Below are 25,553 nucleotides of genomic sequence, written 5' to 3'. Positions count from 1 at the left end.
AATGACTTAAAGCAGTTCCCGGGGAGAGGGGTGATTCTTAAAAGCAGAAGGTTCATTTCAAAGACATTTGTTGTGTACGGTATGGTATCATTATTGCTGGAGACACTAGTCAGCCTGGTCCTGTAAGCAACAGTTTTCCAACAGTGTAAAAAGGAGATGTCACAATTATTCCTCAAGGGTTTTAGAGAGCCTTAAGCATGTACTTGATCACTCGTGTAACTTCAAGCTCATGAGTGAAGATCCCTATTAAACTCCAGACAAGTTGGTGTAAAGTTGCTCTTTTAAGAGCAATCAAATAATTTTCCTAGATTTCAGCATCCTTGAAATGAAAGTTTTCCAAAAGCACCTTCTCACCTGAGGGCTGAAGCAACTGTCCCATGCAGTTACTCTGGGAACTCTTTCTGTGGAAATAGTGCTTTAAAGCCATGTGGGCAGGGATGTTCAGACTCAAGCTGTAGTACTGCAGTCACTTTTCAAAGATGTTTTGGTGGAGGTTTTTGCTTTGCAGTGGAAGATCCTTTCATCCCCTTTCATGAGAAAACAGTCCCTCCTTCTTAGAACTTTTAACAAAATTTTCCACCAGATTTGATGTAAGCAGCATCACGCCCAAGTAGCAAAGGATCCTTCCATTAAACTGGGACAGGCTGTACTCATATTTTACTATGTGTACTGGATGGGAGAATTAAAATTGTGCGGTATATAATCCAGCATCTCTGTTGGTTCTCTGTGCCACTAGGCAGGTGAGACATGCAATAAATCATTGTGTGCGTGCTCGTGTTGCTCTGTAATTCCTCTTAAAGTTCTCCAGGCTGGTATATAAAGCTGTGAAAACTGAGGTGAGTGGCCTGCTGCTTTGCTTTTTAATTTTTTTTTTTTTTTTTCAATTTGAGGGTGGGGGAAGGGGAGCAACAAGTCTCTTAAGTGTTGCTTTCTGCTAGCTTCTGAAATATTATCTACAGAGACAGTGGTTTCAGTCCTTTAAATAGCACTTAAATTCTTCCATAAATAAGTTAATTTTACATTACAGCAAAGGGCTTAATGTACCCTTGACTTGCTTGGAGCCTAGCAGATCTGAACTGAATTGTTTTTCTCTATTAAATTTTAGACTATTGATATCCCTATTTTCTTGGGAAAACTCTCATGCAGTGTTGTCAACGTCTTCAGGCTGGGAGCCCTTGCTGCAGTAGCCACAGAGCAGTTAGGTCTTAGTTCTTCCATATGCACAAGGGTTTTTTTGCATCATTGCTGGGTTTTTTGTCTCTTTTGCTATCCCAATTAAAACATACTAATTTTTATATCTTAGCTCAGAACCAGTGATCTTCCTTCCTACTGTGACCTGTGTAAAACAGGTGAAATATTTCAAAACAGTGAAATCATCCTTTGCACCTCTTTTCTAGACAATAGTTTTGTAGTGTAGCTTTTTCCTAAAAATCTGTACACGCATTTAAAAGCCTGTCCTGCTTCCAGGGGTGAGAGTTCTTTAGATAAACTTGACCTTGAGAGCTGCCCATAGGACTGGGAGAGCTGCAGTTTGATTTGGGGAAGCTGCAGGCTCGTATGCTAATGTAAGCTGAAAGCAACTGGAGACGAGCACTGAAACGTGTTTCATGAAGCACAAACTGTTTATGGAGGGGACGACTGTAAGCATCTGTAGGGATTTGTTTCTTCCTGCAGAAATGCTGAACTGAGGACTCTGTCCTGGACATCTTCTGTGACTCTGCACATCACATCAAAGGCACGTGCAATATTTCTGTCTTTGTGAGGAGACAAGAATAAGGATAGAACCGTTGTGTTTTCTACATTAGATAGATCTTATTAAAGGGTCTCTTAATTGTTCATCTTCTAAGTGTCCTGCATATTTGTGTCTCAACAGCTGTCCTTTTCCTGTAACACTTGCTTCCTTTTCTTGTGTGTTTAGAGAACTTACCTTTCTGTATGCATCCCCCTCGCCCCAGGAACAACACACACTTTAATGTTAAGTCTCTATCTCATAAAAGCTTATATTCCCAGATCTGAATGCGTTTGTCAGAAAGATCAGTATGTTATTAGCCAAAGGTCAGCCCATTTATCATCTTAATACCATTCATTACTGCAGTTCCATATGCCAGGAGATTCCGAAAGACCGTTGCCCTTCTGACCCTTACATAAGATGAGAGAATTCTTCTTGTTATTAAATCTTATTTTTATATCGGTGTGCATAGCTTACTTTCTCTGCTGTAAATAAGTCTGGTCCTCATTTTCTCCATGCAGTTTTCTCTGAGTACTTGTGACCTTCCTCCAAAGATAGTGTACTTTAAAAATATTCTTCTGGACCTAGTGATTGCCTTTTGAGGATGAGACTTATTTTAAGATGCTGCATCATCCTTATAAGCTAATAATGTTTATACTTTGTCATTCGGCACTTCAAGGCTCGGTCCACTACTGGGGAAGGACTCTGGCCCCTGTTTGAGGCAATCTGTAAAAGATAATACATCTGCTCAGCACTGTCTGCTGAACTCGGGCAGGATCCTGGGAATTGAGGATTCTTCTCATCTTTTAACATGAGCCTCTCTTCTACAGTCCCTCAGGGCTTTGCATTTATTGCCTTCCCTGAAAAATCAGAGCGTGTTTCCCAAGCATGTGCAGTGTGCTGTACTCACCTGTCGTGACTGCTGATGGAGTATCCTGAGTCACTTCCCTCCTTTCTGAAGGATCATGATTTTTCTGTCATTTTAGTCTCCAGACCCCTGTGCTGTCCTGTTTTCTCCTTCGTTTGTGTGTAGCTCTCAGGCAGCACCTTTGAGAATAGACTTAAAAAATGTGCTTGGCGGTGGTAATACTTGAGGCCACATCCTGATATCTGGGTGCGGAAGTCATGTCCCTTAAACTCTTAGCTACGCTTGGCAATTGCCAGCAGGCTCAGCAGATGGTGAAAGATTGATTGAGTGGGGGAAAACAAACTAACCCTTCATCTCTGGACAGTGAAGAACTGGATGGCTGATTATTTTTGTTTCACTTGCAGATGCCTTGGCCATCTGGACAGATAGACATATATGGTTTAATTTTAAAAGCAGGTGACACTGCTGACAGCTCCAGAGACCCTGGAAGATTCACAAGTCTAAAACCAAAAGCCTGTTTTGGAGCTCTTCTGCCAATGTCTATGCTGCAGCATTAAAAACCTGTGACTTCCATGTTCTCTCTTCTTCCTCTGGTTTTCGTAACCTTTTCATTGTGATCATGAGGGCTTGCATCTTTCCAAAAGAGCAGAGTAGGACACTCACAGTTGCTTAGCTTTGAGAACAAGGGCAGTACAGGTACGTTCAGTGCTACTAGACTTGTGGTCTGATTTGCACAGCTGACAGCAACACCCATACAGGTTATCATTTTGGGAAAACATACAGAAATATCAAACATCTTTTCTGCATTTACTTTTTTCTTGTTTTGTAGTTGTTATCCTGGAACAGTTCTTAAACTGTCTGTTATTCACCATACCTGGTGAAAAAAAGATTGATTTTACAGTAGTGAGCTATGTTGCCCTGACAGTTTACATGTGCTGTCTTTCTTTAACAAAACTGAGTGAAGCTGAGGTAAGGTTATGACACAAAAATTATTTTAAACTTCAGATTTGTACTGGTTTTAATACAGGATGCAGCACTGATAATCCTGCTGAGCTTGTGGCTGTCAAAAATGCTTTTTCCTCCTTTATTTTTTTTTTTTTATTCTTATGAAAGAAGATTTCTGATGTATGGACAAAATCTTGACTGCTGACCCAGATTAGGTTCTCACTTTTTCAAATACCTGAAGGCAAGTAATGAATTAAGAGTTAGGAAAACTGTAAGGGGTTACTCTAAGCCAGTGTTCCAGTATTTTAGCATACAGCCTATTGTTAGTGAATAATTGCACTGGGTTCCTAACATCTAAGGGATGTAGTCAGAGTATCAGAATTGATCCAAAACACCTTGAGTTGAAATTTCATCTCTGACTCATGATATAATAATGGGCAACTTGCTTTACCTCCGTTTAAACTAGGGACAATAATTCTCACAGACAGTGTCTGTGGAATAGTTAATACAGTGAAAAATGCATTTAAAGTCATGGAAGGAAATAGTCAAGGTAAGATGAAATACTGAGTAGTAGATATGTTGAAAGATGGAGCATGTGGGGTAAACAAGTTTGAGGTATCTCCATAATAAAGTGATTCCTAATTCATGTGCCTCTGGCACATCCAGCCCTGGCTCCGTAGGAGTGTGACTGGGCATCTTGGTAAGGCAAAGTGATTAATGAGTGGCCATGAGAATGGTTCTCTTAATGCTGTAAATTATTTATAGTCTTGCACAATTGATTGTCCCCAAAATATCCTGGTTTTGTACAAACAACTTCATTAATATCTAGACTTGATTCTAAATAATGCAGTGCAGCAACATTTGTACAAATTGATGCTGCACATACTTTTGCTCTGTCTTGTGAGAGCCTGCTGCTGACAACCTGTCCTGCCTTTAAGTTTTAGGGCTTTTTTTAGGAATGTGTTTTACATTACAAGAAAAGCAGCCAAGAATGATGGTGCTGCAGATGCGACGCAGGTAACCTGCACCTGCTTGGGTGAGAATGGTCCCTTCTTCAGGGCCTTCTGCACGCTCAGCTTTGCCCTGCCTCTGCTGGCTGGGAGTCTTGCAGGATTTGGGGCTGGAAACCCAGAAGGAGAGGGTTCTTGCAGCCTGGGTGCAGCGCAAAGGGCTGTGACCCCCACCTCAGACTGCTCTCAGGAGAGTGAAGAGGTGTCAGGAACAGACCCGGGGTCTCTTGGACACTAACGTACCTCCTGTCAGAAAGCAGATCTACATATGCTTCTCTCTGCCAGAAAGACCATTCCTGGGTGATACCATCTTTCTCCTTGTGTGTTTAGTATCTCCTTGGAGGCAGCATTACACAGTGATTGAAGCACAGGACAAAAGGCCAGCAATTCCTGTGTGATAGTCCCAATTCTTTCTTGGTAAACTTAAGGGAAGAGCCCCATAGTATCCTTGCTGCAGGCAGGGAGGTGATAAGATGGCAGCTCCCTGCAGAGCTGGGAAGGACCCAAAGGGGAACCCTCCTGGAAATTGCAGCTGTGCAGTGCTAGGTTGGGAAGACAGATATTAACTACTTCATGGTTACTCTCAAAACCATCTACCTAATAAGCGAGTGTGTCTGGATATCCCCAATGAAACCATACTATCTTGAGGAGGAAGGGCAAAAGGTACTTGGCTGTCCTGATGGCTCTGAGCATAACCCCAACTCCAGGGTGTGTACAACAGACTCACTCCTGCTGAGACCGAGTCACTGCTGTGATTTCTGATCTGCCAGAGGATGCATTGCTTCCAAACCCAGTGTTGGGCAGGGATGTGAAGGGGGTTCACTGATCTGTAAAGTGTGTGGATCTGGAGGAGACTCTGCTCATGGTCAGCAAAGTCTTAGGTCTCTGTGAAATGTCTCCATATTGATAGAGCTGTCCTCTTTGGCCATCTGATACAGCAGCCTGGAAAGTGGCCGTCTTTTCATGGCATTATGACTAGATTTCTGCCAGGATGAGGAGTCTTGCAATTTCCATACACACACGCACACTTTAAAACTCTCTCTCTCCCATTTTAGGACTCCTTTTGTTTGTTTTTGACTAGATGGTAGGAACACTTAAGACCAGGTTTTATGTTCTGGTGGTGAAGCACTGGTGTTTTGGGGAAGGGGTATTGCCTAGATGGAATGAAGCACTGCACATTGCCCAGCCATTGATCAAACCTAGAAGAAGGATATTTAAAACAGCTGCTCTTTTGCCTTTATTAATAAAGCCATTGATGAGGAAGAGATTTCTTTATCCTCTCCCCAGGGTTTCAGGTCGTTCCTATGTGTCCAGTGCAATGAGGCTCGGAGTCAAAGTGCTGTTGTAAAGCTTCATGTTCTGCTCGTTATCTTGTTGACTCGAACTAACCTTCCTTTGCTAAATAAGTATTGACACTGGCCCTTCGTGTATTATTTTTTTTTAACAGCACTAATTGGATTAAAATAATTGTCATGCGTGAAGGATGCATGTTAGAGCGCAAAGGGCACATGGAAACCTCAGAAGTGGGCACCATGGTTACAAGTGACATCACTTGGTTTGCTGTTAATGGTAATGATTTGTGTGCAGCGCTGAAGCCTGAGTGAAGATGGCCTAAACTAGACCCAGTGGATTGCTGATGCAGTCCCATTGCCATGGAAACAGATGTTGCAGTTTAAAGTTGCCTGCATTCATAATGTGGTGCACATGGTGTAAACAAAAACACGGTCCTGTGGTGTCCACAACTTCTGAAAGGGCAGGAATAGTGTTACTGGGGAGAGTGGGAAGCGCCTTTGCAGTTGGACTTGGTTTCCCATTAAGATAGTGCCAACTTAAGTGTGCACAATGAGATGTAGTAAGCCTTGCCTTTGAGTAACAAGAACAAAACTCACAAGTCCTTTACTGTCCTCCAGCAATTTTGTTGTTGAAGGACTGCCAGTCTGACTTGATGTGGATTGTTTCTGATTTGTACCTTACAAAGTGCAGGCTCAAAAGTAGTATTAAAACCCATCCCTTGGGTAACAGGGATCCTAGGTCCTGCCTACCTTTAATATTGTCTTTCCAATATAAACATTTAGACCATGCTCATCTCCTGCAAAACAGGAGTAGAGAAGCTTCCCTCTCTTCCCTGTTTGAGGACTGTTTTGCTGTATTTTGGTAAAGGTCCCTAATGAAGATGACTGCTGCATCGTGGTTAGGATGCTGAAATGGGGCTTGAAAGATCTGGGTACTAGATGTAGCCCTGCCAGCAGCTCTGTGTCATCAGGTTACTTCTTCCCTCTTCAAAATGGTGCCCTTTTGTTGATTCCTTCATCTTTAATGTGAGAAGACTCAGCTATTCTGACTGTGGCACAAAAGCCTCTGTCAGCAAGAAGTTGTGTGTGCTGTTCTACTTTGGCACTCTACTGCATTAATAACAGTAAGGGTGATTTTTATTTTTAATTTAATTCATGTAACTTCCTGTTTGCTCTTAGAACATGTTATACACTGATAAAATTATGTTGGTTTTGATCTATCTGAAGTTCTCCTTAGCTTCTGTAAGAGTGGAACAGTACCGTCTCCTCTGCTCCATTTTTTCACACTGAAAAAAAGCTTTTTGCTCAGGTATCACCCTGATTACGGTAATAGGATTTTAATTGTGTGTTTCAGTTCTTTGACACACGCACATTTTGAAAAGAAAAAACAACAAAAACCAGCTTGGGAGGTATGACTACTGTGCTTTTAGGGTAAACCAACATTTTGTTTTCATAGTCAAAGACCTGATTTTTGATTACCTGCAGTAAATACTGACCATGAATGGTGCCTGGTCTATCAGATATCTGTATCAGCAGGCAGAAGGTTGCTGGTGGTGAAAGCAGATTGCTCGTAATGAATTAGATGTCAGTTCAAGTGCTCAGAAAGGAGTGGTTAACAGAACACAGAGCTGAGTCATACCGCAGCAAGAGACAGCTGAAGATAGAATGGATACACCCATGTGCATGCACATCGTCACTGTACATGTTATCCATGTACAAAAATCCTGTGCTGGGAAAATGTGTTAAGAATAAGCCATGCATTAGTTTCAGGACCTTTTGGTATTTTCCAGTATCTCTATCATTGGCTTTCTGGTTTTAGGTGCTGTTTAATTTTGGCTTGCAGCAGCTATGGCTGAAACTGTGCATCTGTTGTCATACTGTTTTATTTGTGGTGTTTGAATGCTAGTATCACCACAATAAGGCCAGATACATGGCTGAGGCTAATCAGCTGCAGTGCTTATAACCTCTCCCAGCATTTCTGTAAAAGGCTATCATGTGGAATGCACCAGTCATAGGCTAACTGGTACCTTCTTAGTACATGCAGCTTCTGCTCTGGCACAGTGCCTGCGGGTAGGGGATGATGATGATGGCTGGTAGGCAGCTGCCTGGAGCACATTGAGGAAGGCAGTTGGTGATGGGAAGAAGGCAATGCTTTGGAAAATCAATTAGAAGAGTGAAATCTCCATCAGCCTAAATAACGTCCGGCTGGAGATAGTTGGGAATATTTTTCCCTTCACGTATGGAAGAGATTGAAAACAAGTAGTTTATTCCTCTCCCAGTCTAAATTTTGCTACTCAGCCCCTTACATTTTAGGTGCCTTTGTACTTCCTTTCTAAAGCTGAACAGAAGAAAATAAAAAAATAGGTCTGCTTAGTGAAACCAGGTCTTAAAATCTATCCAATGATGGCAGGAGTAGCTTCCTAAATAGCTTCAGGCATTTTTGTTGTCTGGTGGATTGTGTGAGGCAATTTAGGCTTTCTCTGGTTCCCGAAGGACAGGTCTGTTTCTGGGGACTTAATTGGCATTTGTGGTAGCCTTAGCATCCAAAACAATAATAAAAAAAAAAAGTAATTGGTCATAGAGAATGTTTTCTCAGCCTCCCTTGCCACAACAGTATGAGCGAGTATGTTAGCAGGACCCTCTGGGGATATTTGCTGTCATGTTCTTGTTCAGTGGTTACATAGATGCCTTTGCTGTCCTTGTTAACGGAAACCATCAACCAGCTGTAAACTTCTTGTATCCATATCTGTGTCTAAATGGGATAAAAAAAGTCCCAAGGCTTCAGTGTTATTTTAATGGATTTTCCCAGAAGAATTTGTCTGGACTATTAAAATACCCTGTTGCCAAATGGGAGCTGGAGCAAAAAAACCCCCAAAAATCTTGTGATTATTGTTTCCAGGCAATGATTTGTGTCTTCATTATTCATGGACAATAGGTCTACCAAGCATAGTGCTGTCAGTCTTTGTAATTCAAATAATTTCAAATCAAAACTCTCATGTGTCATTGAAGTAGGCCACTGGTACTGTGTAAATATATTGCTGTAATGCACCAAGAAACTTCATCGTGTAGCTAAAGCATGTCAACCTTTTGTAATCACTATCTAACTTACTCAGATTGAGGAGCTGTACCATAAACAATAATCAGTGGTAAACAAGGTAAGATTATAGCTATAATCTATTTTTTAAAGCTAGAACAATGCTTGGCTTGCCTATTATGACCATGCAACCTACCCTGCCTTTACTGTTCTCTGCAGTACCATTGCAGTGCTCAAAGTAGTAAGTAATAATAATAAAAAACCCCAAACTTTAGGAGAGACTAAACCACTGAGCCATTTGCAGTGCTGCTGTAGGCTTTGCAGAGATTCTCTGTGTGTGCACCTGCGCCTGTGTGCAGCCTGTGCTTTGCTTTGGGGCTGAAACACAAGGAGAAGGACTGTTGGTTTAGGATAACATTCTTCTTGGTGTTCTTCTGAGCAATGCTGCGTTAGTTGGTGGGGTTGTTTTTTCTTCTGATTCACCAAAAGCAAAACACTACGAGGCAAGTTTAATTTCCACATCCTGACTTCTGTATTTCTCCAGATGATACAATAAGACGTATTATAGCTGTTTTATCCAGCATTATGCATTCTTGTTCTGTGAATGCTCTTCCTCCAGTTGTAGTGTGACTCCCCAATTTGTGGGGGTTTCTATTGCCAGCAACTATCATTCCTTTACTGAGCTGTACCCCACTAGAAATACATACAAGTTGCATTTAGTCACCTGGCCCCACTCAGCTGTGCCAGGTCAAGTTTGCCGGACTAAGGCTTTGCAAGATGTGCTCCGTGTTGTTAGCTCGTAGTGAGGCACATTTCTGACTGGGAAAGGGAGTGGAAGATCTGAGAACTGATCAACCTGTCTTTGCTAGTGGAAGGCTTTGATTATAGCCGTTTGTCTCCTGTTGTGAAGGGCAGATGATAAATGGGGTTAGGCTAGCCCAATGTTTAGATGACATTCATGGGAATTATTCATCTATGATTGTTATGGTGAGGTCATGTGCTGTGTCCCATGCTATGCTGCTGTGCCAAGAGATTTATTTTAATAGAAGCCTTTAAGTAACTGGCATTCTTGCTAATCATGGTGCATCTGCTTCTCTGGGTTCCCTGTTATGAGTAATTTAATGCTATTACTTTAGCTAGAAGGGATCTGTGTCACCATCTGTCCTGGAAAGCTATTGATGGGGCTGTGCAGAACATGGAGTGTCATCAGCAGAGAAGAGGGACTTCTAAAGGAATAACTGAGTTTCCTGTTGTAGTACAATGTAAGATGGTTTACTGTGATTACGGCTTAGATAACTTGCATATAAAGGCTGTTAGCTACTCTTTGATTTTGGTGGGGGCCATTCCTCAGATATTTATATAGAGGGAAGATACTGTTGTCAGTTAGTAGCAAGTAGTAGTAACACAGGTAATTGCGAAATAAAGTCTCTAGTTCTCATAGGGGTATGGGTCTATGAGGCTAAAACCTTCAAGACTGACCCTAAAATGTCTGCACATCAGCCACTCCCAGCAGACAGATATTCTTTGGAGAGGGCTTGCCAGACACTTCAAGCCAAATGCTTTCCTAATCAATGGTTATTTTTTAATTGTTGTTTACAGACTGCTTCTTGTAACAAGCCCTCTCCATGCTGTAGCTGAGTCACAATAGACATGAAGAGGCTATATCGTTGAAAAGCAAATTGCTCTTCACTTCTGTAAGTGGTGTACTTTCACAGTACCACTTAAGCGCAGAGTATCATCCTGGTCTCTCAAGTGCATGTGGCTGATGTCTTTATTTTTATTGTCTGAGAAACGTATCTTCTTTTTGTCTTTGTGACTGGTTAGTAATTGTACTGTTCACCATCTAACCTGGCTTTTTTGGTCCTTCCTGACCTCACTGTGGCTTGTTGCCTTCTCAGCAAGCTAACCAGTAAGTATGAGACCATGCAGGGCTGGGAAGCAGCTTTGTGTAGGTTTATTGTGTGGAGTTTTTCTTTGGTCATGCTATCCTTCCCAGCGATAAGTTAACGTTGTGTTTTGAGTATAAATTGGCCTGACTCAAAAGTCCTGGCTGAAAAGATAGTTTGGGACATAAACATTGCAGCTCTGATTTTTTTTTTTTTGTTTTTTTGCTTTTGTTTTGTCATGCAGAGGTGCAGCTCCTAATTCACATTCATCTAAGAAAATGTTCTTGCTGTCCCTTGTCATATCTGATGTAGATAAGTGACAAGCAGGAGGAATGTGTAAGGCCAAAATTTGCTTAAGGCTTGTAACTGGGTGAAAGAGGCTGTGGGCTGGAGTTGGTCATCTGGAAAGGCTGAAGTAGGAAGCATGCCTGCTCTCAGAATAGGGTTCACGTTCTCCTGCAGGTGCACAGAAGTGAATATAGTAATCAGAAATCAGAAGTGGAATGCGAACTGACTTCTGCAAAGTCTCAGTTAATTTGGGTTTTTCCCTTCTTCCTTCCCTCGCAAAGCATTGCAACCATAACACCGTGCCACCTGTCACACCTCCCATGATCCGACAGCTCTGTCTGAGAAGCTGAGTGTCAGCATTACCAGGTCATGTGGAAAAGCTGCTTATAGAAGTATTCATGTAAAGCAAAAAGTGGCCGGTCTTGCAGGTTCACCAGGGTTCTAGCTGTAGAACGAGAACCAGGCAGCTTATCTTCATGTGGAGAGATTTTTGTCAAAACTGGCTAAACGGGGGAAGGAAAAGTGGAGAATGCTAGCGTTAGCTGTATGTGTCTGGGCTATCACTACTGCTGGGCTTCAAACCAGAAAGGTTTGAGCAGAGGTCCTCCTGAGCCTGGATCCGGCCCCATAGTTACGAAGGAATCGGAGTTTGTTTTTCTGAACTGGTTCAGATGTAAACCATTTCTTCTTGTGTTGAAATAAAAAAGGATAGATTCCTCAATTGAAACCAATGCAGAGACTAAGGATGTTTCATCCCCAAAGATGGGTAATACTGATGCGGGCGTGGATCAGAACAGTTCTGTTTGGGGGCTGAGGGCATAGGCAAGTGTCTGTGTCCTGTTCCACCCCAGCCTGAATCCTTCTGTCGTGGAGAAGTCACAGTTCAGGAGACCGCCAGAGCCTGGCTTTGCTTTGAATGCTTGTCTTTAGGCTTCTCAAATGGATCAAGTTGGGGAGAAACCTCCTGCTTTGATCCATTTTCAATCCATTAGGAAATGCAACAGAAGAAAAGACAGGGTTTGGGGGAACTGTATTAAGCCAGGGTGACATGATATTGCAAGGTGGGGTACCAGGGGCTTCAATAAAAGGGAACACATATTGCAGGAGAGCTCCCTGGCTGCTGCTGATCTGTTTGATAGGAGCTGAAGTCAGAATTGGCAGCACAGGATCTTGAACCTTCAAACTTATGCTCATGGAAGCAGCTGGCCCCTTGCATAGCCCTCTGAAGAGCTTCAAGAGCTGGAGAGCTGCAAGAGGAATGCAAGGCATCAGATGTATCTCATATGTGGCTCTGAAAGGAAGAATATGAAATTGCATTCTGAGAAAGAAAGCCTAGAGGGTGCTTTTATCCATTTTCATATCAACTATGGCTATTAAAACAAATAAATCTTCAGTGTTTTGGTTTTCTAATTCAATACAAGCGTTTGTAAGTCTGGGGACCCAGTTATGTGTAGGTCCGGCTTGGCACAGTCATAGGAGATGCTGAGTCCACTTGGTGCTGTGGATTTCTTTTGAAATTGAGAAACTCCTAAACATGTTTCGGTCCCAAATGAGGGCTTGCAGATTTGATGGGAATTGCTGGTAGCCGTGCGATCTAGAATGGAGTTTTAAATGCAGCTGATGTACGATTCTACATGTGATAAATTGGCATGAAGAGAACCTGTCTTTCCTCTGCTTATGATTTCCACGTGCTTCTGCCCTATAATAAAGCTCTAGATCTCCATAATATGTATCAACTGTTCAGAGCAGATGCTGTGCTATTATTCTGTCTGACACATTCGCTATGCCTGCTGGGTTATTGCCTTTTCTGAGACCTTTGAATTAACCAGATTTTTGGGTCATCAAGATTGTTTAATGTTATTGTCATAAATATTTGTACAGGACTTGGTCAGTGCTTATATAAGAACTGAAAGACAGTAATTTGTTTTAAGAGGATGTGTGTTTTAATGAACTGCCAGCTGAATGTTAGAAATAAACTGTAAAAAAGTGCTTTTCTTTTGCAGAACTATTGCAGTTTGTGGGGTGCAGAGAAAAATGACTATTTAGATTCTCAGTTATTTAGATTTGTCAGTTACAGCTGCTTAAATTTAAAATCGCTTGAGAGCTCTTTAAAAAGAGGCCTATTTACTTCTAAATGGCTGTGTTGGCTTATCATCTTGTCCTCAAAAGATGAGAAGCTGATCTCTTGCATCTCATTAATCATTTTCTGTTAAACCATGTTATCCTTTGAATTGTTGGTATGCTGAAAATGGGAAGTTGTTGTTGTGTTATATTTCACAGTTGATTCTTGTATAAAATTCCATTTTTTTTCTTAACTTCCAAAGTATTGTGCTCTCAAATACAAACAATAAACTCAGAATACTAACAATATGAATGGGTTGTTTGGAAATGGTGAAGGTTATGCATCATCCAATCTGCTGAAATGTGTTAGAAAGTAATAAATATTTGGTTTACCTCTAGCTCTCCTCAGAAGCACTGAAATTAGTATTTTTTTATTGAAGGAATTTTTGCCAGGTTTCTCAACGAGCGACAATACTACAAATAAGCCAAAATATGGAAGCTGCCAGGGGGTGCTGTGTGCATTCTGGCAAACTTGGGTTGTTTCTTCTAGGTATCTTAATTAGCAGAGCATGGTCTCCAAGCTGTTCTTGGAGAGCTGCTGCCATGCCAGACCACAAGCAACAAGCCCCCAAATCCTGTGGCTTTAGGTCATAAAATAGTCTTTAGTACTGTGATGTTGTGCTGAGTGTGTGTATGATTCTTCACGCTGATACAACACCACAAGAACGTGCCAAGTCGGACAAACTCCCCTTCACTGTGTCATCTGCTGATGCGAAAGATTTTTGTGCTGTTGGGTGGTTCAAAGCTGGAGCCAAGGTTTAGTGTGCTCTCAGGAAGAGTGATGTGTAACCTGTTGGAGGAGCAGGAATTGATGTGCCATTAGGTCTCCATTCAAACTGTCTTTAAGTGTCCAAATGCAGATTTTTACAGGATCCCTAATAAATCAAATCTCTGTTCCTGTGTTGGCCAGATGAGTCTCTAAATCTTTCCTTTATAATCTCTAGGTTTGGTAGTCTTAGTGCCAGGGTGCTGCTGCAGTTCTGCTGTCTGTATGAAGCTCTGCTCAAACGGAGTCCTAGAAACCATCCCCAATGTTCATGTGCTTTGAGACCTTGGTATGTACAATGCACTGGAAGGATTAACTATGTGATATATTTTCCCTTTCAGAAAAAGAGCAGAGAGGAGACATGTGGGGAAGGCAGTGGAGTAGAGATCCTGGAGAACAGGCCATACATGGATGGACCGGGAGGCAATGGGCAGTATACTCACAAAGTGTACCACATTGGTATGCACATACCCAGCTGGTTTCGGTCAATATTGCCCAAGGCAGCTCTGCGAGTTGAAGAGGAATCATGGAATGCGTATCCTTACACAAGGACAAGGTAGAACTTAGCAAAATGTCCAGAGCTGTTTCCCTATTTTAGGGGTAGGATTTGATGTCACTCTGTGTGGCAGTGGCATCTCTTCCATCTCCAGTAATATCCTTTAGTGAAACTGGGGTCAAGTTCTAAAATTCTTACACAGTGCTTAATCTCAGGAGTGCAAGTGTTGCCTGGGCTGACTGCGTACATACTTGAGAATTTGTGGCTGGTTGCTCTAAAATGTGAGCTGTTTCGTCTATCAAAGTGTCGGAAATCTTGAATGGTTTTTATTTAGTCTTGTGTCCTGTGCTGCATGTTCTGCTTAACATTGCAGATATCTGATAGCTCAGTGAAGTTATAAATGTACACGGTGATGGGACAGTTGTCATGTTGAACACTGTCAAGTAAGACAGGGCTCATTTGTTCTAGGGGGGGAAGTGTTGGGAGAGAAAAATCTTAATAAATAAATCTGGTGCTTCTTTTCTGGGAACTGTCTTACTGTTATTTAGCTAGAAAATAACAAACCTACATCCTATGGTTTTCACCCTGAGAAGGGATGAGCGCCAGAGGCTCTGTGGAGCCCTCTGGGACCAACTCATTCCAGCTGATTTTGTCTGGGAGGACTTCAGATACCCTGGAATAAATAGCCTTTATAAATAGCTCTGGTTTAGAGCATTTGCCCTTTTTGAGGCTTACAAGTCTGATATTGCTGTCATCATTCATAATAAGAAGTCTTTAATGGATATTTTTATTTTTATCAAAAATCTAGAAAAGTTTCATAGTTCTGTTTTTAGCTGGTCTCTACAAGTGACACAAGTCTGGGAAAAGGTGGGGAGTCAGTGTCTGCATACAGGTGGTTGCTCATGACTAAATATAATGGAGCTGTCTGACTTTCAAGTGACTAAAGTCCACTTCCAGTCTCTTTTTATCTATTCTTTTGAAATGCCCATGAGTCAATCAGTTGGCCAGGAAACCTGGCACTGCACAGAACTAGTCCATATTTTATTCTGCCATAGATTCCAGGCAAGAGCTCTGATTTTCTGCTGGCAGAGGTGCATTTCCAGGGTGTGCTTGTATTAGTATCTGTGTCATAACATATTAGAATAGCGGCCCCAAAAGTTATCTCCTTGCTGAAAACTGCTCCTTTAAAAACAGTCTGTCCTGATAATAGTATCCTGGAGGAGACGTTGTCAAATTAAGTTGCAGGTTTTTGTCAGTGTCTCTGCAAAGTGAGATGACTTGGTGGTCCCGTCAGGCTTTCTACTTGCTTGTTGCCAGCTGGGAAGTTGTTTCTTGGTCAGTGTGGGTGCCCAATCTCCAGTAACTGCGTGGGGTGCACTGGTATCCTCTCACTTGTAACCCATGTAAGACCTCATAAGGAGTACATCCCTTTGCTGTGGGCTTGGGGTTTTACTAAACCAGAGCTGTTCCACTGAAGCCGCATGCCCAAGGTGAGCTCCTGTCTTAAGAAGTTATTAAAGAAAATCTCTTTAATCTGTACAGTTGGTATTTTAAGCATATCTGAGGTAAAGCATAAGTGAAGGCTGGCTTGGATTTGAGGCTGATTTTGTACATCTCAGGAAAGCATTTTCTCTGCTTGCCAAGCTGAGCGGGATTTACTCTAAGCTGCATTGTTCTCGCCTTCAGGTATACGTGTCCTTTTGTGGAGAAGTTCTCCATTGATATTGAAACGTACTACAAAACTGATCCAGGAGAGCATGTCAACGTGTTCAACCTTTCTCCTGCAGAAAAAAGACAAACCATTCTAGGTGAGTAGCCTTTTTCTTTTATTTTTCCTTTATTCTGCTTATTTTGGTTTGGTTTTTGGTTTTGGGGGTTTTTTTGGGGGTTTTTTTTGGGTTTTTTGGTTTTTTTGCTTGGTATGTCCCATCTGCCTGTCCATCCCCTCCCTAAACACACACCTGCACTCCTGTCACTGTCAGGCTGCAGGATGGGGTTCCATCAAGTAGAGTGAGGAGACCTGAGTTCTCCTCTAGGCTTGATGTAAATCACATAGAAATCATTTCAATCTGTTGTCTGTAAATTGAAGCTGATGCTTTCCTGTCTTACTTGTCCCCAAGGGAAGTAAGACATCTAATGATTTTGGGGGTAATAAGTAGAAATAACCATAGAAAAGGAAAGTATTGCTTTATAATTGTGTAACTCCTTTGCATATATGAAAATCATTCCTATCTGCACTTCTGAAACATGAAGGCATATTTCATTTTTGCTTCCTGTCCTTTTAGTCTTGCCCTCATGCAGGTTAACACTCCAGCTTCGCAGCTGTCTTTAGAAGATTGGGTTAATGAGCCCTATATATGTAAGGATTTAATGAGAAAAGGCAAAAGGGAACATCTTATAAAAAGGCAGAGAATGGCAAGTGTCATAGTGATTCCTCTGTCTTGCTGTTCATCATGGTCTGTGCCCGTGGCACTTGCCGGAGACCTGGCTGTGTGGCAGGGAGTGCTGGCAATTACAACCACGCAGGACTGGAGCATCCCTTGCTCTGAAGGTGCTGGGACTGGAGAATTGTTGAGCTCAGGCTGACTTCTGCCAGTCCCAGGCTGGCTTCTGTCAGTCCCACGCGGCGTTGGCCACAGTGGGAGCTCTGGGGAAGGACATCTAGCAGCTGCGCTGGCTGTGCTTGAGCACCGTTGGCGTGCGGGACTTGGCAGCAACCCCGTGCAATTTTACTTGAGTGTTAAGAGATTTAAACTTCTTTGTTTCGAACTTCAGTGTGACTGTCCTTGTTCCTAAGACTATCTGATCAGGCTTTCAGTACTGAACAAATAGGCTTGAGTCATGCTGCCTCACTGAGAAGTGTCAGGAGAGCTGTCGTTTCTTGGGAGGTGCAATCCTGCCCTTCAATCCAAACTTCAAATGCTTCTGCTGAGGTCTGGGGTGGGGGCTGCAGATCTTTAAAGTACATTCATTCACTCTGCTCCCATTGCAGTTTCCCTTTCTCCATTGTTGAAGTGTTAATTAGGACTTGAGTTAAACTTTCTGCCTTCCATAGTACGTCTGGTCTAACAATAGCATGTAAGGAGCTACCAGTAACCTCACTTGATGGACTCAAAAGATAAGATGTTCAGTGGGTAGTGTCTTTTCCATAACAGTGCTAAGAAAGGGCAGGTGTGTTTAACAGTCTCAGATGAGACAGAGCTGCAGCACTGTGAATGATATTAGAAAAGCTGAAAGATGGAATGTGCAAAAGATCTTTTTGGAGCTGGAAAGATGGAGTGTGCAGATCTGCCAGAGTGCTGTGAATCTGCAGTCACTGTGGGCAAAAACATCTATTTGGAGCAAAGCCTCTGTTTGCTGGAACTGTGTGTACTAGTTCCTCTGGCAGAGCTGATCACTGCCCAGCAGCAATGTATAAACAATTTAAATATCAGTTGTTTAAGTGTAAGTGAAAAGCAACTAAATTGCTGTAATGCTTCTGGTACTTACTAAAACAGAAATAACTCCTGAAAAATGGTATTTTCTTCTTTTGTTCAGGAAAAGGAAATGTCTAACTGTTTCTATTCTCTTTCTATAGATCCTATTGATATTGTTAAAGATCCTATCCCTCCACATGAATACAAAGCTGAGGAGGATCCAAAGCTGTATAAATCAGTGAAGACTAAAAGAGGCCCCCTCTCAGAAGACTGGATTCAAGAGTACAAGAACAACCCTGGAAAATACCCCATCATGTGTGCATATAAACTGTGTAAAGTCGAGTTCAGATACTGGGGGATGCAGTCGAAAATCGAGCGGTTTATCCATGATGTTGGTGAGCATTTATAGTCTTGGAAAGTTCACTGTCAACTCCCTAATGTTGTTTCTGAATTGAAACACAAAGGTGAGGTATGTGCAAGGTATCATATCCCAAGACATGTCTGTGAAGAGATTCTCAGATCTGATTACTCTCTTGCAGAGCTGTGGGTCAGTTCAGAAAAAATCCTGTTATTCTATCACTTATAATCATGGTATGTATGAATCCAGACCACATGTAGCCACTGAAAGGTTTTCAAGTCCTGCCTAGGCAAGATCTTGTACTCTCTTTTTTTTTTTTTTAGGTAAGGATTTGTCTGTTAAACTTTGCCAGATCATTTTCAAAATCTGCAAGTTTTCTTTATTGTGAACAAAATCCTGAAGGGCTGCTCAAAGAAATAAGCTTCACTTCTGAGTCCTAAGTGGTTCCAGAAAACCACTCCCTGGAGAGTCCCTAGTTTCTGCCTGCCTTGTGACAGGGCTAGTGGGTCTCTATGGGACCATACATCTCTGTCCCCCAGGCTGCGCTGTTCAGGGCTCCCCACTTCACTGTGCTATGATCAATCACCGGTCATTGACAGCTCTCAATTCTGAGTAAATGTGCTGCTTTGACGCATCATTCTTAGTCAGTGCTTTTAAGGAGGTATTGTTTCTGTCCCAGAAGTAACTAAGTGGAGACAGTGCAGGTGGTAGCAGTGCTGGCAATAATTTGTTCTTTGCAGAAAATCTGTAACACAACTGATAAGAGTTTCTGCACCTTGCCTCGAGGGACAGGATCTATGGCCAGGTGGAAAACCTAAAGAATTTTTTAAAGAAGCAATCCTATCTCAAAAAAAGTGCAGAGCTATGGCTGTCCTCTGGCATAGAAAAGACCAAAGACAGGCTGTGTAAAGGATGCTGCCTGCTTTCTGTACACAGTAAATCCTCCTACATGACCACTACAGCTGTCCTTTCTATATGAAAAACTTCTTTGAAGTGTCTGATGCTAGCCTAAGTAAGTAATTTTATAGTTCTTTTCAGTCATACTGTGCTCCTGAGAGCTAATGTGGAAAACACTGATAGAGCAGCAGAGAATGGTGTGCACCACTCTCTGAATAGTCACAGGTTGCTTTCATAAAGCTCCTTTGGTTTTACTTTACCCCCAGATGGAAGTTTTCACCTGTTATAGACTGTATTACAAGTGGCTCTCTGCAATGAACTCCCTTGGCATTTCGGTGACATGGGTTAATTTAGTGAATACTGCAAAACATGGGGGCAGAATAACAACTCCAGTGTATCTGTTAAATGAAAAAGAAGCATGTGACTCTTCCAGTTGTTCAGAGGTGTTTGGCATAGATTAGACTGTGGTCCCTTAGAAACGTTTCTTTTGTATTTCATGAAAGATTGCCTGCCATTTTCCTCTTGATTGAGGTTTTGCAGAGAGCCGAGCCAGCTCATTGTCTGCCTTTCAAAAGCGTTTCCAGTCTGTTATAATGATGGCAAATACTGTTTTTCAAAGTGGTTAAGATGCATAAAATCAAAAAAGTCTTTAAGGCAAGACAAAGTTGAGTGAGTGAAAAGTGAAAGCAAAAGCTTTGCGTATCTACACATGTGTAGCCTTCCCCTGCCATGGGATAGCCATGGGGAAGCCATTAGTGAGTGGGAAAAGTGCCACAGCACGTGTACCAGAGACAGCAAGGTATGAGGTTGTTTAAGTTGGAAGCAAGCTATGAGGATGTTTAAGTTGGGAAGATGTGGGCTACAACATGACTGACCAAGCTTATATGCTGATCCCAGTTTTGAGGTTTCAACTGGTGACTGAAAGCAGATGGAGACCTTTGTGCATTGTGCAGCTGATGGTGGACCCAAGCTCTCAGGTGCCAGAGATGTTCTTGTGGGCCAGTCCCTACTTGGCTTTTTTCTCTTGGTTCCTCTGTTCCCAGCTCCTGCAAATTTGTTTCTTGGGAAATTAGCCCACTCTGTGCAGGGCCGCCAAGCCAGCAAGAAAACAGAGGCAGAAACGAAGAGCGGGATCCAAACTCTGCCCAAGGAGGAGAGCGGTACTTAGTGGTGCAAACTAAAATTAGAGAATGACTTGAAAGAAGAACCCATCTGAGTTAAATCGTGGATGGATTATGATATGTAGAAAGGCTACTGAGCGTAGAGGGAGTAACTCTGGGGGATGGTGTTGGAACATTCTCAGTCTTACTGAGTGCAATAGCCATTTTTTCTGATGACTAATTGGACAGTTACTCAGTGCTTTGACAGCCTGAGACACAGACTAAAATTGTGGGCTATTAGTCTACTTGGCTGTAATATTTGTGTGCTTTTTTACTCCTTTCCCATAGAATTTAAGTTTAATTGGACTGGCGATGCGTAATGTTCTGCTCCCACTTGCTTCCTAATGGTGCACGTGGGTTATGATTCTTTTGTTGTTACACAAGTGTGTTGACTGTGTATGGGTTATTGATTATATACTATGGCAAAGCATGTTCCCATCCCAATAGCTGGAGCTTTGTCTAAGCCACTGCGCCTTAGGCCAAATGTGCCCAAATTGTTGCACAGTGATGAAGTGGAAGTGGTTTTAGAAAGCTCTTTTGCAGAGTTTCTGCTTCTTTAAAGCACTCAGGTGAGAAAGTTCATCCAGAAGGGCACTGCGGGTTGGGGCCTGCAGGTAGAGTTTTGTCTTTTCAAGGGTAGGCAGGTTGCAGTTAGCATGATATGGATGTGACCACAGGCTTTTCTTTGTGAGTGGTCTGAACAAGGGAGGGTAGGGAAGCAAGCAGATAAAACTGCAGGTTGCCTGTGATCAGATACAATCAGACAACCAGAACTGTACTGACAAAGTTATGGGATCTGTTGTGACTATCAAGGAAATAGTGTTGCACAGGGAAAATCAGGCATCCTTTATCTGCTGCCAGGAAATTGTGAGAATGCATTATAAAATGCTTTGGGATGTTGCCGCTGGGTACGTAGTCGATGGGTATCTGAACAGTTGCTTTATATGGATAGTTGAGGGTGTTTGGGGCAGGATTCGGTGGTGGGTTTTTTGATTTGTTTTGGGTTTTTGCACTGAGTTTTTGTCACATTTACTGTTTTTACTTCATATTGAAAAACAAACCCAGAAATATAGACAAAAGCTTTTTAAATTCAGCTGAAGAGTCCTCTCTGTCCTGGCTTGTCTCATGGTCATTTATACTTCCTTTTGTAAGATTAAGTTCAACACCACAATCTGCAGGCAAATCATTTACAACAGTCAGCACCTCATGGATTCAGTCTCTGCATTGTTGAGGTGGTGAGTTGAAAGGCAAGAGATTTAAATGTTTGCACCCTGCTAGACACTTCACAGATGATCTTTCTGTACAACGCAGTGGGAAATGTTATAATTAAATCAACGCAACAATGATGGGTACTTCTGAACTCAATCTGCATGCATACATTTGTGCATGTGTGGTTTCCTTGGTTTTTTTGTTGTTGGTTTTTTTTTTTTTTAAACCAAAGCATTGTGCGCTCTAGAGAAATAGTAGTCTTGTTAACTACTGATATTATTGAAATCAGCTGGTACCTGCATCCTTGTAAAAAAACCTGTTCCCATTATTTCTGATTGACTTCAGTGTGTGACTTGCCTGCTGAGACTGTGGGGTAATCCTCTGGTTCTGGGAAAGAAGGCTCAGATGAACATGGTGCACGCTGGATGGAGGGGGAAAGCCTACTCTAAAATCCTCCCTAATTCTCCTGTGCCGCTCGGTTCTCTCTTCACACCAGAGACACCTCTTTGTGAGACCATCTCCTACTCTGCAGTTCTTCCATACTGCTGGGTTGGTTTGCTCTGTGGGTGGTGGCAGGGGGGATGAAGGAGCATTGCATTGCCCAAAGCCTCACCTCCGCTGGTCTGTCTTGTTGCGTTCTGTCCAACCTGGAATAAGGTGACTGGTGGGATGCTGTACCCAGCCTGTCCTCCCCGTCCAGCTCCCGCTACCTGGGGGCAGCATGCCACAGGCTTGCAAGACAAACTGGGCTGCAGCTGGCTGTGAGGCATGGCTTGAAAGCATAGTGTGTGGGATTGAGTGCGGGACATGGACTTCTCAGGCTGAGCAGGAGACATTTGCACCTCCCCTCCTGACAGAGAGAAAAATGAAAGCGAGCTGGACCACAGATGCCTTCAGCGCTGTCCTGATGGGCATCTCTGATGTGTTAAAAAGAGAATTTTTCCCAATTACACTGTGTTTCCTGGGTCTGATCTGTTCTCTCCTTTTCACTTTTCAAATAAAAAGCTTGTTTTTCTCTTAGCATTTTGATTAAAAAATGCTTTAAGACTTGATTTTTTCCATTGTACAGGGAGTGAAGCAGTCTCTGGACAGGTAGTCAGTCATTTGTAGCTGGACCTTGAATCCATATTCTTGCGTGGGGGCATTTAGTGTGTCCTCTGGGTCTCTGCTGCCTACTGGAAGACTTCAGCACTGTAGGTGGAAGATTAATTCAGTGATACACTTACTGCTGTGCGCTGAGGAACTGGTCAAGTTTTCCATCCCTAGAAGTGAACATTTTTTCTGCAAACCATGACTTCTATTTTTCAACTTCTTTTGTACCTGGACAGCCTCATTCTCTTCCAGGTTTTTTCCCTGTGTTTAAGAAGGAGAAATGTAGCATCACTGACACATCCCAGGTGAATGCCAGAGGCTAGGAAAATAATCTCAGTCTTTTTGACTTCATAACTAATCTGGAGCGATAGAGGCACAACAGTCATGAAGCCCTGTAACGCTATTCTGTTTTCAAAAGAACAAGGCTTTAAGGAAGGGTGATTTGGGATGTCTAATCAAAGTGATGTGAGCAGTGCAGGTGGAGAGGTCTGTGGGTTGGGAGGAAGCAATACAGGCAATTTTTGTGATCTAAGAGATGAAGTGAAAGAAGGCAGAGGGAAGCTTCAGGAGACTTTTTTTTACCCCCAAGTGGTTTTCATGTTCCCTATGATGTTAGCCTATTAAAACAAAGATACGTGATCAGTGGCATCTGTGCCTTTACAGAGAGAATTTCCGAGGGGTTGGTGCATTGATACGTCAAGGCTTGGATCCAGGAGTATGAGTGGAGGCTGCTGAGCCCTGGAACAGAGGAAGCCTTGGGATGAGAGCCAGGGGGCTGTTTGCTTCTGTGTCTGATCACAGTCTGTTTTCAAGGTGTTTCAAGCAAGGTAGAAGTGAACGTTGGGGATGTAGAAGTCCAAAGGATGGCTGTGGTGTTGGGGACTGAATTACAGCAAGGGAAACGTTTTCTTGGCTTTCAGTGTGGATGTGATGGGAGTTTAATCTTTGTCTTCAAGCTCTGCTGATTGTCAATCATAACAGGAGGTGAAGAGACTAAAACATTCTCCTGTAGTTCTGCAAAAAGTAATCTGTTGGGGGAAATGACTCTGAATCTTGACTAAGGCTGAACAGAATGAAGTTGCCGAGGCCCCTTGTTCTGCCCCCAGAAGGTCACAGTCTGCTGGCTCAAACTTGCCTCTCCTATGTGGAGCTCCCTTCTGAAAGTCAGGCAGAGAAATATATAAAATATTGGTAGATTTAATCTTACTGTGCAAGTGAAGTTCAGGTTGAGCTGGTCCATCGCATTAGCTGCTGATCTAAATGGCTATTTCCTCCTGATAGGTTGACTTGTGATGGCTGGTGACTTTAAGAACTAACCGAAGAACAGAGCAAACAATGAAGTGCCCAGACCTGGAAGGAAATAAAACATATAAAAATAAGCTTTTTATATGTTTATAAAACAAAAAAAAGTGATTGCTAAAAACAAAAGGGCTGTTTAGGCTGAACATCACAGAAACTGTGACAGTAGTGAGATATAAGATTTTCTGTACAACGGTGAAGCATATGTTGCTGGAAACACCTTAGAAACCCTGCGTGCAGTGGGGCCATCCAGCTTTGGCCATGCTCCTGGAAATGGAGGGTGGCTTACAAGGGCCATCTTTCCTCTTGGTGGTGCTTAGAGAGCTTGATCTGCAGCTCCCAAAACCTAACTGATTTTCATGTAGCTCATTGATTGCTTTCTATCTTGTAATAGCAGTGGTGGTGGTGTGGTCTATGGTCTTCAGCCAGGGTCTTCATTAGGGTGAGAGGGCAGTTACCCTGCCTGCCAGCTTTTTGGCACAGTATGTTTCTGCTCCAGGCTTAGCAACAGAGGGTTGTGGATCCATAATCCCACTGACTATAATTCCCACTGCTGCTTTTGGCATGTTCTTCAACCCACCTCTGACTCAGTTTCCCACTAATTAAAGGGGGGACAATATTAATTGATTTCTTTTTCTTTTTTAATTTTTTTTTTTTTCAGAAGGGCTCCTGAGGATTAGTTTGTCAGTATTTATAGAAGCTTTTAAAAGCACCATTATTGCTGTGTGTTCCCATCAGTAATACATAGCAGTTTGGAGCTTTGACCGGTTGTGAGCTTTTAAGCAATAATACTGGTTGAAAATCCTGAGTGACTATACAGTTTTAAAAGTCTTGGTGGCATGATGATGTTAGCTGACAAGTTAAAGTCTTGAGGAAAGTTTCTGTTGCTGGTCAGGAGCATTGTGTGTTGATACTGATGCAGTTCTTCCTTTCAGATATGTGATACATTGAAATATTTTCAATTGGCTTTACCCACTTCATTTTTCTCATGCAGCAGAAGACAGATGGTATCTGCAAAATGAAGCATCTTTATTCCCTCCCTAGCTTTCCTTCCCATCCCATTATCTTAGAAGCTCATATCTGTGATGCTGTTTCGCTGATATATAGAAACCAGGTACAAAAACCAGGTTTCCAAGGAAAGGAGAGGTTTTAGTCTTAGCAATGCTGATGTGGGATGTGCTTCCATCATGTAACAATTGCAGTGGGCTATGTAGTGTTCATCAAGGAACCACTTGAAACTCTCCTGGATAAAAAAAAAAAATCAGTGGTTTTTGTTGCTGATGTTGCCTTTTTTCTTTTTTTTTTTTTTTTTCTCCTGGGAACATACTTCACTTTGAAGGCCGGATCCAAGTGTTACAACTTCCCAGAACTTCTTGGGAGTTGCAGTTCTGGTCTGTGCCTGGCTCCTCCTTGGTGGAGCAGGCAGTCACAGAGCAAAGTCCTCCATCCAGGATTAGGAAATCCCTTCCTGAGTTAAAAGCAGTCACAGAAGACTGGCTAATTTTTCAGTACATGGTTGGTTAGCAGGAATTGAAGAGTTAAAGTACATGAAGTGACCAATTTGCCATCCTGACACTTGCCATATGAAGGTCTTTTACTGCAGCTTGTGGCATTGTGGTTTTGATGCCACTGTAATATCCTTGCTACAGTGTCTTGAGGTTTTGGGGAAGGGAATGCATCGATTCCT

General features: G+C 42.4%; 1 protein-coding gene across 12 annotated transcripts in view; it reads left to right on the top strand.

The window, feature by feature from the left end:
- PITPNM2 (phosphatidylinositol transfer protein membrane associated 2) overlaps positions 1-25,553 on the top strand; it is a 141,428-nt gene that overhangs the window by 73,092 nt on the left and 42,783 nt on the right. For 11 of the 12 annotated variants that reach the window (XM_075041370.1, XM_075041365.1, XM_075041367.1 and 8 more), the window contains 3 exons: positions 14,281-14,495; positions 16,122-16,243; positions 18,013-18,246. In XM_075041370.1, the coding sequence (XP_074897471.1) occupies positions 14,281-14,495; positions 16,122-16,243; positions 18,013-18,246 (571 nt within the window). The remainder of the gene's footprint in view (positions 1-14,280; positions 14,496-16,121; positions 16,244-18,012; positions 18,247-25,553) is intronic. The other variant, XM_075041376.1, reaches the window with a different exon arrangement.

The sequence above is a fragment of the Buteo buteo genome, chromosome 11 (assembly GCF_964188355.1).
Source record: "Buteo buteo chromosome 11, bButBut1.hap1.1, whole genome shotgun sequence".
In the NCBI taxonomy this organism is placed as follows: Eukaryota; Metazoa; Chordata; class Aves; order Accipitriformes; family Accipitridae; genus Buteo; species Buteo buteo.
Note: the sequence above shows the minus strand (reverse complement) of the source record. Positions and strands in the feature narration are given on the sequence as shown.